At 58.7% G+C, this 14,460-nt stretch overlaps 1 protein-coding gene across 1 annotated transcript in view; it reads left to right on the plus strand.

Annotated features, from left to right (window-relative positions):
- The window catches only part of DOC2B (double C2 domain beta), a 30,359-nt gene continuing 15,899 nt past the window's right edge, over nucleotides 1–14,460 (plus strand). The window contains exons 1-3 of the mRNA XM_055257016.2: nucleotides 1–462; nucleotides 8,645–8,724; nucleotides 14,088–14,162. Coding sequence (XP_055112991.1) covers nucleotides 90–462; nucleotides 8,645–8,724; nucleotides 14,088–14,162 — 528 coding nt within the window. The 5' untranslated portion in view covers nucleotides 1–89. The remainder of the gene's footprint in view (nucleotides 463–8,644; nucleotides 8,725–14,087; nucleotides 14,163–14,460) is intronic.

A 14,460-nucleotide genomic window follows, 5' to 3' on the forward strand; every position in this document is an offset into this window, starting at 1 on the left:
CCCCCGCGCCCCGCCGGGCCTGCTGAGCCTCCCCCGGGCCGGGGTCGCGCCGGGCCGGGCCGCGCCCGGGGCGGGGCGGCGCTGCCTGCATGACCCTCCGGCGGCGCGGGGAGAAGGCGACCATCAGCATCCAGGAGCATATGGCCATCGACGTGTGCCCCGGCCCCATCCGTCCCATCAAGCAGATCTCCGACTACTTCCCCCGCTTCCCGCGGGGCCTGCCCCCGGACGCCGGGCCCCGCGCCGCTGCACCCCCGGACGCCCCCGCGCGCTCGGCTGTGGCCGGTGCCGGCCGCCGCAGCCCCTCCGACGGCGCCCGCGAGGACGACGAGGATGTGGACCAGCTCTTCGGAGCCTACGGCTCCAGCCCGGGCCCCAGCCCCGGTCCCAGCCCCGCGCGGCCGCCAGCCAAGCCGCCGGAGGACGAGCCGGACGCCGACGGCTACGAGTCGGACGATTGCAGTAAGTTTCCAACTCGCCGACTTCGCGCCCCCTCCCCTGGCTCGGGCTCGGCCCACCCACGGCCTCGCGGGTTCCCTCGGCGGGTCCCCCTCGCGCTCTCGGTGCGCTCTCCGCGCCCTGCCCACCGGCCCCCTCCGACCCAGACCCAGACTGCAGAGGAGGGACGCTTGGGGGCGCCCCCTGGGGGAGCCCCATTTCCGGGGCCGGGTTCCCCGGAGCCAGCGCCGCGCCCCCTCCCTGCCAGCCCGCCCTCCCGGAGCTCCGGCGCGGGCGGCTGCTTTTGTTCCCGGGAAGGGCGGAGCTGCGTCCCGGGGAGACACCAGTTGCTGCCGGCCGCGCGGTGGCTCCGCGCCCGCCAGCCGCTCCGGGAGGGCCTCGCGGCCGAGGCTCAGGGCTGGGGCGAGCTGCGGAGGGGCCCGAGGCTGGGAGCGGCCCGGCCTCCCGCGTGGGCCCGGCGGCCCGCAGAGCGCAGCTGCTTTGCCGGCGCGCGGGCCGAGGACCAGGAGGACAGCGGGGCCGCTTGTCCTTTGGAAAAACCTTGGCGGTTCCTCCTCCGGTGTCCATGGACCCCGCCGCAGCGCTCGCCAGGGCCGCGCACCTTCGCCCACCTGTTACGCCCGCGGCCCCCGGGCAGAGAGGGCCCCCCGGCCCGCTCCCCCTCCTCCGGGACTGAGCCCCGAGCCCCTGGGAGCAGGCAAGCGCCGGAGTCCCGGGACCGAGGCCCGGCCGGTGGGCGCTCCTGGCGCCTTTTCCCGTCCCCGAGGGTGCCTGTCCGGCCCGAGCCGGGACTGGCTGGGAAACCGACGCCGGAAGAGGTCGCAGTCCAGTGAGGAATCGGTTTGCGCGGGTTGGGGATGGGATGTGAGAACCCCCTCCTAGCCCCGCTGTGGGCTCCAGACTTGTCACTGAGACCTGGAAAACCAGCATCAAACCGCAGCCCTTCCCGGGATGTGGCCCTTGTCGGGCAGGAGTCCTGCTCCGGCTTCTCCAGGGCTGGGGCTGCCCCTCCCCTGCGCAGCAGGGATGTCTGCGCCCGGCTTGGGCACTCACCGGGGCCTGTGGGCTGCGGGCCTGGAGTTTCCCAAGCATCAAATGTGCCACCAGAAGCTGAAGGTAGGGATTACCAGTGCCCCCTGGGCGCAGAGCCCCCATCGCCCCAACTGCGGAGGCCAATCAGCAGTGGCTGGTTACAGCAGGGCCCCTGTAGGGGAAACTGCCTGCTATGCACTTTCTCGAGGCCTGCACCACGGCCCTCGGGCCAGCGCCTGGCATCTGAAGGCCCTGCCCTGGGGCATGGGGGCTGGGGAGCAGTCTTGTCCCTCCACTTTCCTGCCAGCTTGGGGAAATTGGGTCGGAAGAGTTTTTCGCCCTCGGGGCTGTGCCCTAGATCCACCCCCTTCCCCTCTGCTCCTGGCACCCTGTGCGAAGCTCACCCTGGACGTGCTGATCCCCTGGGCAGGCCCTGAGTGGGACCCAAGTCACTACTTTGGCTGCCCTGAATCCAAAGCCTCCCCCAGAAGAAGGGATGGGAAAGTTGTTCCCATTTCCGGCATCTCTGCTGCGGCACCAAGGAAGTAAGAGGCGAGGGCAGAGCTTCAGGCCACCCTCCTGGTGCCACAGAGGGCCCGCTGGATGGCGGATGGCCAAGAGGCTTTTTTTTTTTTTTTGCTGTCTCTGAACCCACAAAGCAAGGAGGGGACCAGGAAGCTAGAAACTCAGGCCAGCCAGCCCCATCTCCAATCCATCAGCTCAGCAGCCCTTCACGGAGCATGTCCTGGCAGCAGGGCTGGGTCCCTGGCCTGAGATACATGCCGTGCAGGGGCCAGACTCGCATGGGGTCAGCAGTGCAGGGCAGAGCTGGATGCAGCTTTGCCAGCTTGAACTGTGGGCTGGCCACACCCATATTACCAGGACACGCCAAAGAAATTCTGAAAATGGGCTCAGAGGAGCCAAGGAGGACGGTGTGCCACTGAGCTAGGGTCAGCTTGGGCCCCTGCCGCCCCCTTCGAGGGGGCCCCACCCTAGGCTTGGATCCTGTGGGTGGCTGACAAACATCCTAGGCACAGGAGCCCAGAAATCTTGGCTCTTGTCCATGGTGGGGGAACAGGTTCTGGGGTGGGACTGCCTTCCACCCAGTACCCCAGGCCGTGCCCCCCTCTGGGCTGTGACAACCAGATCCCTAGAATAAGCCTAAATGATTCAAGCCAGATGGTTCATTATGGCTTTAGCCAGGGTTATGCTATTTGCTGCCCTAATTATTGGATTATCTCTGTTCTGACAAAAAGAAATGAGGGCGGTTGCTCTGTTGTCCAAGGCAGAGAGTGAAGTGCTGTTTATTTACTCAGCCTTTTCTCCTGGCTCTTTAAAGCCCTTCCTTTATTCAGTCATGTCAAAGCACAAGCGCACAACTCGCATTTTCCCAGCAGATCTCGCAGAGGGGCGATGACAGGGAGGAAAGGCAGTGCATGTCCTAATGAGGAACAGGACCCAGTGTCCACCCTGCCAGTTCTCCTGGGGTGGCCTCTGTGGCGTGCTGCCCTCCAGGTGGGCCGTGGGCCACACACACCACATGCTGCCCCTACCGGAGATGAAGCCCAGTTCGTTCTTCAAAGCTGTAATCACTAGAGTGCCATGGGTTGCAAGTGACAGAAAACCAACTCAGAGTGGCTGAAACAATGAGGACAGCTGAGGTCTTGCCGCGCCAGGGTGCACCCATGCGGGAGCCCCTCGGCACTGTCAGGGGTGAGGGTTCCGTCCGTCTTTGCTCACGGCTGTGCGCTTTTCCTTGTAGAGCAAAATCAAGGCGGTTTCCGATTCCCAGGGGTGTCTGGGTGAGGAAGGTTCAGGTGCAAACCAAGGTCAGAATGACGCTGTCAGTCTCCATCAGCCAAGCAGGACCCTCAGGTCCAAGGTGGCTGCAGCAGGTCCAGGCATCACGTGTAACGATAAGGTCCTCGACTGGGTAAGGACCGATTCCTTTTCTCGTGTCTCAGTGTAAGAGCGAGGAAACCTCTCCCAGAAGTCCCCAGGAGACCTGACCTTTTGTCTCACTGGCCAGAATTGCATCACATGCCTGTGTTAAACCTGCCCTGTGTGGTTCACCCGAGACCGGGTCAGGACTGATGCCCATGCAGGTCTGGAGCAAGGACAAAGTGTTGAATCCACCACAAAGGTTCTCCTTGTCAGGGGGCATATTCCAGCCCCCACTAGCTGTGGTGCCCCTTCCTTTGAGCCCAGAACCTCTTTTTCCCCAGTCATGTTCTACCTGGACCTGTGACATTTTTAATGCACTCAACGTTATAGCACCAACTCTGTGGCAGGCTCTGTGTTAGGCACAGAGATAGAAGAATGCTGAGAGGCAACCTCTGACCTGAGGGTATTCATCCAAACCAAGACAAACAGGTGACCCCACAGCGAGGGACAGGCAGGCAAGAACCCAGATGGAAAGCTCTGGCTGGCAGAGGTCACTCACAGAGAGGGCTCAGCTCTAAGACTGGGAGGAGGGAGGAGGTGGGCTGGCAGAGGGGAAAGAGGAAAGGGAGGTGCTCCTGGCAGAGGGACGGCTGTGTACACAGGTCCTGAAGTGTCAGAAACTCAGCCCAGTGTAGGCAAAACAATAGAGCCAAGTGGCTCAAAGAACGGGAAGAGACCTGTGAGGAGGCCAAAGCGGTCATATCACAGAAGGTCTTGAATGCCACACCAAGGAGGCTGAACTGAGTCCAGGAGTTGATTAAAGCAGATGAATGAAGATGTTTATAAGAATCTCAACACTCGTCTCTGAGCTCCTGGGAAGCAGGATGATGGCTCGTTTCTCTCTGTCCCCCCTGCAGTGCCGGCCTGGCTCAGTGGCTCAGGTTCCCCAACTATGAAATGCTTTCAACACAAGCTTGATGATTTTCTATGGTCCTTGCCACAGTTGTTTTGTTTTTTTTTTTTTAAGCTATTTGAGAGCCTGACATTTTTCTTCAAAAAAAAAAAAAAAATCAGGGCAGATTTCCTATTCCCACGGGTGTCAGGAAAGTCCAGGCGCAAACCAAGGTTATGACGATGCTGTCAGGTCTCCATCAGCCAAGCAGGGGTGTTCGGCCTCAGAGGAGCCAACAGGGGCTTGAGCTTGATTTTCTCTGAATTAGCCCCATTAAAGCTCTATAATTATCGACAAGCGGGTGACAACTCTCAAAGGCCCATTAGTGACCAACTCTCATTATTTTTCCGAAGACGTAAACTTCGGTGGGGTCATGTGATTTGAGCGCTCCAAGGGCAGGGCACTGTGGCTCACAGAGAAGCACCTTCTCCTGCCCTTAGGGCCCGCCCCACTCCCAGCACAAGCCCGAGGTGCTTTTCCAGTGCGGGGGGCTCTCCAGGGCAGCGGCTGAGCCCCCACTCTCCTTCCCCTAGAGCGACTCTGCTTTTCTCTCTGTTTGTTTCTTAGTTGCATCCTCCTAAGATTTCAGCTAAACAAAGTGGCCAGAAAAAAGCTTTTTGGACCAGGGCGGAGTGGCCCGTGCGTGCCTGTGATCCCAGCACTTTGGGAGGTGGAGGCAGGAGGATTGCTTGAGCCCAGGAGTTCCACACCAGCCTGAGCAACGTAGTGAGACCCCCCACCGCCACACACACACACACACACACACCACTGTCTCTTTTTTTTGTAAATATTTTTTTAAATTAGCCGGGCATGGTGGTGGGCGCCTGTAGTCCCAGCTACTTGGGAGGCTGAGGTGAGAGGATGGTTTGAGCCTGGGAGGCTGAACGTGATCGCACCACCGTACTCCAGCCTGGGTAACAGAACAAGACCCTGTCTCCAAAAAAAAAAAAAAAAAAAACTTCTTGGGAGCCACTAGGCTTTAAGGGAGAAACTATCAGGATGGAAGTGAAGAGGCCTAGACTGTGTGCCCGGGTCTGCTGGGCCACGATGAGCTGCTCACCTCCCCTCTCTGAGCCTCATTTCTCTAAAGGGAAATGAAGAGTTTGGGGCATGTGCTCTGTAAGAGAGTTTCACCAGCCTCTCAAAATTGTGACCGAGCTTCTGTTTATAAACTATCATTTCTTACAGACATTCCAGTGGAGTTCAAAGAAATTCATCAGTCCCTTCCTGGTGACACATTGGGTGTGCTGTTCCTTCCCAGGAGGTGGTGACAGGTGTCAGTGTTCCTCCCAAGCAGTTGGAGCAGATCGCTGCCCTCCTTGGACAGGGGTTTCTGTAGAGCCAGTGCAGGGGCTCCTCCCCTCCAGGAGCTGGGTGTCCCAGGGGGAGCAGGCAGCCGCTCTGTCTTCTGGCTGTCCTTCTCTGGGGTTGGGAAACAGGCAGAAATCAGAGTGTGCATTTGTACATGTGGGTGTCACACCAGATCCCAGCTCCTGGGAGCACCTGGAGGGCAAGTTGGTTTGAATGGACCAGCCACGTGTGTCTGCCTCTGCTGTTTGTTGGTCTCACAGGTGTGGCCAAGGCATGGTCCCTGTGCTCAGGAGGCTAATTCTTTGGGGGAACAAACCCCAGGTAGGCCTGACCTGAACAGCAGATTCATTTACTATCACGTAAAGCCAACGGCTTTGGAGAATATTGTTACAAAAGCACAGATTGGTGCGTCTTGGACTGTGGCTGTGTTCACTGTTGCAGGAGCAGTGGGATATACCTCCCTTCCAGCAGCCTCACTTGCCTGGTGTGGAGATGGCAGCTAGCATGCAGGCAGCTATTGCTATTGCTGCGGCACACATACCCTGCTCAGGAGAACGCGCCCCAGGCTTCACTCAAGACCTAGTATTTATTTATTTTTTTGAGACAGGATCTCGCAGTGTCGCCCAGGTTGGATGCAGTGGTACAATCACGCTCACTGTAGCCTCAACCTCCTGGGCTCAAGTGGTCCTCCCACCTCAGCCTCCCGAGTAGCTGGGACCACAGGCATGTGCCACCATGCCTGGCTATTTTTGTATTTTTTGTAGAGACGGGTGTTGCCATGTTGGCCAGGCTGGTCTCGAACTCCTGGGCTCAAGTGATCCACCCGCCTCAGCCTCCCAAAGTGCTGAGATGACAGGCATGAGCACCACACCAGCCACTGAAGACCTGTTGGCTCTTAGTTTGCACACAGTTCCAACAAGTATCATCACCTGGTCTCATGGGAGAAACAATTGTTGAATAGGCGAGAGCTGTCTGCACCACCACAGACAAGTAATCTAATAGGAGTTTCAGGCCGATGTCAAAGGAAGAGGCAGAAAAATGAAGAAAACCGAAAAGAGGGCCACCCGGGACCCTCTGGTGGAGGGGTTGCTTCATGTCCCCTTTTGCATCTGGACCATTTGTTTGCAAGTTTAAGTGACCAGTTGTATGTTCTGCTCCCAAAGGCAGGGAGGGAAATGATCCAGTTTAGGACAGTTTCATTCCAGAATGGGTCTCATAGAAGCCAGTACCGTTAGCTAGAAAACCCACCATAGGGATCTGCTCCTTCTCTAATGATCTACTGAGCTCCTCCCACACCCCAGCCACACTGTGTGCTGCGAGGTGGATACTATTGTTGTCTCCATTTTACAGATGAATAAACTGAGGCATAAAGACGTTAGATAAGCTGGTCACACAGCAGGGAAGGGCACGCTGGGATTTGAACCGAGGAGACTGATGTCAGAGGGCAGGTCTTGCACCCCACACTGCTGCAAAGACAGAGACATATGCCTGATTCGTGTTAGAAGGGGATGATCTAGACAAACGCCACTCCCATCACCAGCTCAGAATAAAGGACACTCCACACTCGTGGCCTTTCATTAGCCAATTTCCCTGCAGACCCAAGAAACTTTGTTATGCCTGGGCCCAGCACTCGCCCAGAGATCTGCAAACTTGTTCTATAAAGGGCCGGATAGTAAATATTTTCAGCTGTGCAGACCGTGTGGTCTGCTTCTGAAGCAGGAAAGCAGCCGCAGACAAGATGTAAATGATGGGCCCGGTCAGGTGTGGCCACAGTTGGATCTAGATCCATGTTGGGAGCGTAGGTCAGAGCCTGAAGAATAACGTCTTTCAAGTTTGGCTTTCCCTTATCCCAGGATCACACCAGCCGCTAAGTCCGCACCTGCTGGTTGGCCTGTGGTTGGAATCGTCACCTCCCCCAGCCCCTCTGTGCCATTGGCCAACTCCTACTCGTCCCTCATGGCTCAGGTGAAGCATGACCTCCTCCAGGAAGCCTTCCCTGATGGTCCCAATTCACACGGGCTCCCCATGGCTCCTGGCTCACCAGACTCTACTGCAGCAAATTATTTCCGTTTGTTCCTCGCCTTAAGCTGTACTTTCCTTGGGGTAGGGACGCTGCCTCACAGATGTCCATCCCTTAGAGTCTGGCATGTCATAAACACTTGGTAAATAATGAAGGAATGTGACACCAGTTGACCGGCCCTGCAGCCTGGGAGCAGGCTCTGGGCTTCTGAAGCCATCTGTGAATGTGCATCTTGCTGTCTGGGGACTGCCCCCAAGCTCTGCCCCCCACCATCACCTCGGCCTTCATGCTGGGAGCCGCGTCTGCATGGAAAGCCACAGCTGCTGTGAATGATTGCCCCCGGGGAGGGAGGCAGCTGCACCCAATTATGGCTGCACCCTCCCCCCTGGCTTTTGGGAGTTACCACTGCCATTGAGAGACTTGGGGGCAGCAGTATGAGGACCCAGCTGGCTCCTCACAGCCTGCTCGGGGTCCCCAAGGGGCCAGAGAGATGGAGGAGCCGCAGTCCTGTGTGTTGGCCGGGGGACTGGTGAGCAAATCAGCTGATCTTCCTGGCCAGGGCCTGTCCCTCTCAAAGCCTCATCTCCTCTGCTTTCTCATGTGATCCTCGTGACATTTCACAGGTGAGGGAAACTGAGGCACGGGGCCCAGACTGGCAGTTGTACCAGGAGGGCAGGAAGTCCTTTGGCTGGGTGCCCAGCTCAGGTGGGCCACACACTGGGCCAGACAGGGAACTGGAGTGACCCACCTGACCTCTCTGAGTCTCAGCTCCTCCTCTGGAAAGTGGGGAGAATATTGTGACTTCCCAGGGTTGGATGGGACTGGGAGGGTCGGTGAGGGGCTGGCACACAGCAGCTGCTTGGTTGGCGGCAGCCGCCATGGAATGGTGGCACCTGCCCAGGCCAGGCTCATCCGGCCTCACAGGGGCAGGAGAAGCCTCTCCAAGATGCGGCCAGGGTGGGACCCGTGCCCTCCTCTGTCCGCAGCCGCCCTGGGCACGCTGGACTTCAGCCTGCTGTACGACCAGGAGAACAACGCCCTCCACTGCACCATCACCAAGGCCAAGGTAGGCCCCGCAACCTGCCCCCAAATTCCCTGCCCTGGGGTCCTCAAGAGATGGCCTAGGTCAGGGAGGCCAGACCACACCACCCCCCAGGTTCCTGTCCAGGCTTTTAGATGTCTGCGCTGTGTGGGGTGCGGGGCCAGGAAGGAATTCTTGTTTAAAACCTTCTTGAATACCCAACCCCAAGAAACGCCCTGGACAGTCAGGCATTGTGGGGAGCAAAGAAACAGATGAGAATGGGAAGATGAAGGCCTGGACCGAGGACCCCTGAGCCTGCGGAGGGGCTGCTGAGAGGGAAAGAGAGGAGCAGGGTGATGTCTGCCCTGCAGGCCAAGGGAGGGCGGGTTGGGTGCTGGTGCCTCCAGGCCTCCCAGACACCCTGAGGAGTGGGGATGCCACTTTGCACCCTGGAAGCCGAGCCACTGGAGGAGGCCGATGCCACTCCTGGCAGGGCGTCCAGGGCCTGAGCCCAGAGGCCCTCTGAGCCTCACTACATGGGCTGGGGTTGTGGGTGCCTGTGGACCCCTCTGCAGCCTGGCCTGGTCCCTGGTGCTGCCCTCTGGCTCTGCCGCTCCAGCCAGCATGTGTCAGCTCCATGTTCTCAACTGTCCTGTTCCCTTCCCCCTCACCCCATCGCTCCCTGTGGGAGGAAGGTGCCAAAATTGATGTTCTCTCGCAAGGTAAGGGCCTGCATGGCCAGTGGAGTCCCTCTAGTAGCCCCATGGAAGGGCCTGAGCCAGCCCAGCTCAGATCCAGCGGCTTCCCGCAGAGCTGCCTGGGCCCAGGCCCCACCCAGCCTCCCAACCTGCAGGCTCCCTGCCCCTCCTCCCAGCCTGGCAGCGAGGTCTGCCCTTGGCACCATGCCCACCCAGCAGGACAGGCTACTGCGTGCCACCCCAGGCTGTCCTCCAGCCCAGCCTGGGCCACCACATGTGGACTGCCATGGGTAGGTGTGAGTGCCATCCACACCAGCCTCAGGGCCCTGGTAGGGCACTGAGAGGCCTGCACGCTCCATCCCACCCCTGCCTTCCCCTCTAGAACCACCCATGCTATGACTCGGGGCATGTCCAGCCCTGCCTGGCGGGGGCTCCAGCCCACCCCTAGGAGCAGAACTGAGCATTTGTCAAACCCCAGCTGTGCCAAGGTAGAGACCAAGCTAGACCCTTCCTCCTTTCCCTCTGTCCAACTTTGCAGAGGTGGTCCAGGCCTGGGGACTGGAGAGGTGCTGGCTGCCAGGCCACTCTGGCCAAAGCCCACCCCTTCCTCTCTCCATGCCAGACACCAGGGCCTTCCCTTCCCAGCTCCAGGTGTGTGTGTGTGTGCACGTACATAGCTGTATGTGTGTCTCTGTGTGTACGTGTGGGTACTGTGCATGCACACGTGTAAGTGTGTGTCCACTTTGGGCTGTAACCCTCAGGTATCAGAAGTGGGGGTGGGAGGCCCAGTTCCTTCTCTGTGTAAACCCAGTTCTGTAGGGAAGGGGTGGTGCAGGCTGGGGAAGAGCTGGGGCTCTGGGCTGGGGTGTGGGGAGGGGCCCAGGGTGGGCGAGCTGAAGGAGGGCTGGCCTCTGGAGGGCCAGGGTGGGGGCTGGACACCCTGGGGTGTACCCTTGCTTGTTCCCCCTTATAAGGGTCAGTCTCAGTTTGCCCATCTGTAAATAGGGTTGGTTGTCCCTGCCCTACATGGCTGTTGTGAGCATTAAATGAGTTAACACGTGGCCACTGGCACTGCCAGTTCTGGGAGACTTTTTTTTTATTGTGGTAAAATACACAGATCTAAATTTCCCATCTCAACCATTTTTTTTTTTACTCCTCCCCTCAGCGCTCAACCATTTTTAGCGTACAGTTCAGTTGTGCTAAGTACCTTCTACCTTCACACTGCTGTGAAACCCATCTCCAGAGCCCTCTTCAGCTTTTGCAAAACTAAACTGGACCCATTAAACAACAGCTCCCCCTTTCTCCTCCCCTGGCCCCTGGGGAGGCTGCCATTTGGCTCCCTTCTCTATGGATTTGACTATTCTAGGGACCTCATATAAGTGCAGTCCCCGGGATCGGTCCTTTTGAGTCTGCAGTCCCCGGGATCGGTCCTCTTGAGTCTGCAGTCCCCGGGATCGGTCCTCTTGAGTCTGCAGTCCCCGGGATCCGTCCTCTTGAGTCTGCAGTCCCCGGGATCGGTCCTTTTGAGTCTGCAGTCCCCGGGATCGGTCCTTTTGAGTCTGCAGTCCCCGGGATCCGTCCTTTTGAGTCTGCAGTCCCCGGGATCCGTCCTCTTGAGTCTGCAGTCCCCGGGATTGGTCCTCTTGAGTCTGCAGTCCCCGGGATCCGTCCTTTTGAGTCTGCAGTCCCCAGGATTGGTCCTTTTGAGTCTGCAGTCCCCGGGATCCGTCCTTTTGAGTCTGCAGTCCCCGGGATCCGTCCTTTTGAGTCTGCAGTCCCGGGATCGGTCCTTTTGAGTCTGCAGTCCCCGGGATCGGTCCTTTTGAGTCTGTCCTCTTTCACTCTGCAGAATGTCTTCAGGCTTCATCCTCATTGCAGCACGTGTCAAAACTTCTTTTTCAGGCTGAATGATACTTCAGACTAGAAAGCTCCTCTTCTGAACACTTCACCAGCAACAGCCTCTGAGAGGTCCAGGGCAGGGCAGGGCTAGGGTTTTGGGGAGAGGCTGTCCTCTCAAAGCCAGACCCCCCATCTGTTCCCTCAGTGCCAGTACCAGCCAGGGCCTCCCCAGGGGCCGCCTCCGCCCATCCCCCCTGTATTAGTCCATTTTCACGCTGCCGATAAAGACATACCTGAGACTGTGTAATTTATAAAGGAAAGAGGTTTATTGGACTTGTCGTTTCACGTGGCTGAGAAGGCCTCACAATTGTGGCAGAAGGTGAAAGGCACTTCTCACATGTTTGGTGGCAAGAGAATGACAGCCAAGGGAAACGGGTTTCCCCTTATCAGACCATCAGATCTCGTGAGACGTATTCACTACCACAAGAACAGTCTGGGAGAAACCTCCCCCTGTGATTCCGTTATCTCCCACTGGGTCCTTCCCACAACCTGTAGGAATTATGGGAGTACAACTCAAGATGAGATTTGGGTGGGGACACTGCCAAACCACATCACCTCCCGTGAGGCCCACCCCTGAACCATGGGATCAGTTTACGTCTCTTGCCAACTCCCAAGGTGGGGAGGGTGTGCACAGGGGCCCCACTAACAGCTCCCTGCCCTGGAAACAGCCTCCTGCCCTTCCCCTTCCGTGGACAGAGGTCAGGTTCCCTCCACCCACAGAGGGTGGAGGCACTGGTGGAACCCCGGGTCGGGGCCAGGGAAGCTGCCTGTTTGGGCACAGAAGCTGGTGGCAGCACAGTGACACAGCCTCAGGCAGTGCCTACTGGTCCTTTTGCTTTTGGCCAAATGTGTGGCTGCCCAGGGTGCTCAGGGACCTGCCCGGTGGAGGAGTAGAGAGGCAGCAGCAGGGGCCTCGTCACAGTCCCGGGGTCTGCAGGACAGAGCAGGCGTCACTCCTGTCCCAGCATGACAGCGCCTCTCGACCCAGCCTAGCTCCCACGGGTGTCTTGGGGTATGGAGGTGGGACCACCAGGGCCACTGGAAAGACACGCCAGAACTTCTGGTGGCCCAAAGATTTGTAAGTGAAATGTGTCAAGAAACGTGGCCCAAATGGAAACATTTTAAGCTACAACAAACAAGCGTATAAGAACTGTAAGAATAAGACACAGCGGTCAGGTACCCCCGGTCAGGCTGGGCCCCCAGATTCCCAGAACTCTGCGCCTCAGGCACTTGGTGGGAAAGGCGCAAGGCCAGGGTGAGGGAGTTGGCTTTGGAGCAGCCTTGTCCCCTTGAGCACGTGTTGGGCCACTGAGCCAGGCCCTGTCCCAGAGGCAGCCCCACAGTGCAGGCACAGCTCAGATGCACCCACCAGACCTCAACCACTTCTCCGGCATCTCACGGGGGCCTGGCGTGCAGGGAAGGGAGCAAACCCTGCCTGCCAGGCCCTGTGTCCACACGGTCTCACTCCCTCTCACTCCAGCCCTAAGAAGATGGGAGTATTACATCCCTGCCCTTTTTTTTTTTTTAAATTTGAGACAGGGTCTCACTCTGTCACCCAGGCTGGAGTGCAGTGGTGTGATCATGGTTCACTGCAGCCTCCGTGTCCCAGGTTCAAGCGATCCTCCCACCTCAGCTTCCCTAGCTGCTGGAACCACAGGCACGTGCCACCCCACCCAGCTAATTTTTTAGTTTTTGGAAGAGACGGTCTTACTGTGTTGCCCAGGCTGGTCTTGAACTCCTGGGCTCAAGCGCTGGGATTACAGGCGTGAGCCACCGTACCCGGCCAACCCCTTTAACAGATGATAAAGCTGAGGCTTAGCATGCAAAGTAACTCATCCACTTCCCAGCTGGTGAACACAGGAGCTGAGCCTGGAACCCAAGCCAGCCAGGCCCCCAAACCTCTGCCCTTTGCCAGTGGCAGGGAAGTAGGTGGTTGGAAGCCCCAGAGCTCTGTCAAAGCAAGGTGGGCTGGGCCTGGGAGAGAGCCCCAGCCTCGCCTTGGAGATGGGCCTGGTGTGAGCCGCCACGCTGCCTCCCTGACCCGGCTGGGTGGAAGCCTTGTGGTGCACCTTTGAATACTGTCCTGGGGTTGCCGGCTGCACCCCTACAGATGCTGCAGCTGCCTCCCTGCATCCCTGTGCACATCCTAGAAGGAAACAAATGCAATTTTCAGAGACAAGAGCCTGCTGAGGTCAGAAAGCCCCTATCTGTCCATGCTTCTGTGTGCCTCTGGCTGTGCACGCGTGGCTGGGTTTTCTAAAAGAACCAGAGTGAGAGAGGGGTGCCATCTTGTGGAGGGACCCTCTGTGGCCAGTCAGCTTGTGTGATCTCTGTGGACGGGCTGGGAGTTGTGGCCAATATGGCCAGAAATGGGGCCTAGTCTCGGACCATGTCCCGGGGTTATGTGGATTTAGGGTCAGTGAGGGGTGTGGCCACTCAGGAGGCCATGCTTGGAAGATGGGGGAGGGGAGTCAGGATGATGGAAGGGCCTGAGCAAAGCCGGGTGGAGAGGGAGGCTCAGAGGAGGGCGAGCCACTGGCTTCCAGGATGAGGAGAAGAGAAAGAGAAAGTCTGTCCTGACAAGAGGCCGCATGACAGCTGCCCTGGGCCAGGGTGTTTTGGGGAGGGGAGAAGGCACCGGCATTGAGCCATCCTCACGCCCTCCCTCTGGAGGTGTGGGGCCCGGGGGCTTCTGAGAAAGGCGCCATGAATGGACCCAGCTAGGAGACCCAGCGGACAAGGGCACCTGCAGGCCCTGTCAGTTCCAGCTCCGCGATTTCCAGTTCACACCCTTTGCTGTTCTCTGCCCAGGGCCTGAAGCCGATGGACCACAATGGGCTGGCAGACCCCTACGTCAAGCTGCACCTGCTGCCGGGAGCCAGTAAGGTGAGGGGTTTCTCCCAGGCCCGCCCACCAGCTGCACCCGTCCACCACCTCAGGCAACGCATTCTGGTCCTTTTGCTTTGGGGCCTGGACTGGGCTGGGGGCACCCAGGGAGGCCCACAGCTGCCACTCCGCTCAGAGCCCAAGCAAGCTGATGGGACCTCAGCCATTCAGCTGCACGCAGAGCACCCAGTCTGCCCCACACCCTGTTGCCTCCTGGGGACCTCACGAGTCAGCGTTACCTACCTGCTGATCTGGGGAAACCCCCGGAGAATTTCCAGGCCAGCATTTTATGAGAAGC

The sequence above is a fragment of the Symphalangus syndactylus genome, chromosome 20, assembly GCF_028878055.3.
Source record: "Symphalangus syndactylus isolate Jambi chromosome 20, NHGRI_mSymSyn1-v2.1_pri, whole genome shotgun sequence".
In the NCBI taxonomy this organism is placed as follows: Eukaryota; Metazoa; Chordata; class Mammalia; order Primates; family Hylobatidae; genus Symphalangus; species Symphalangus syndactylus.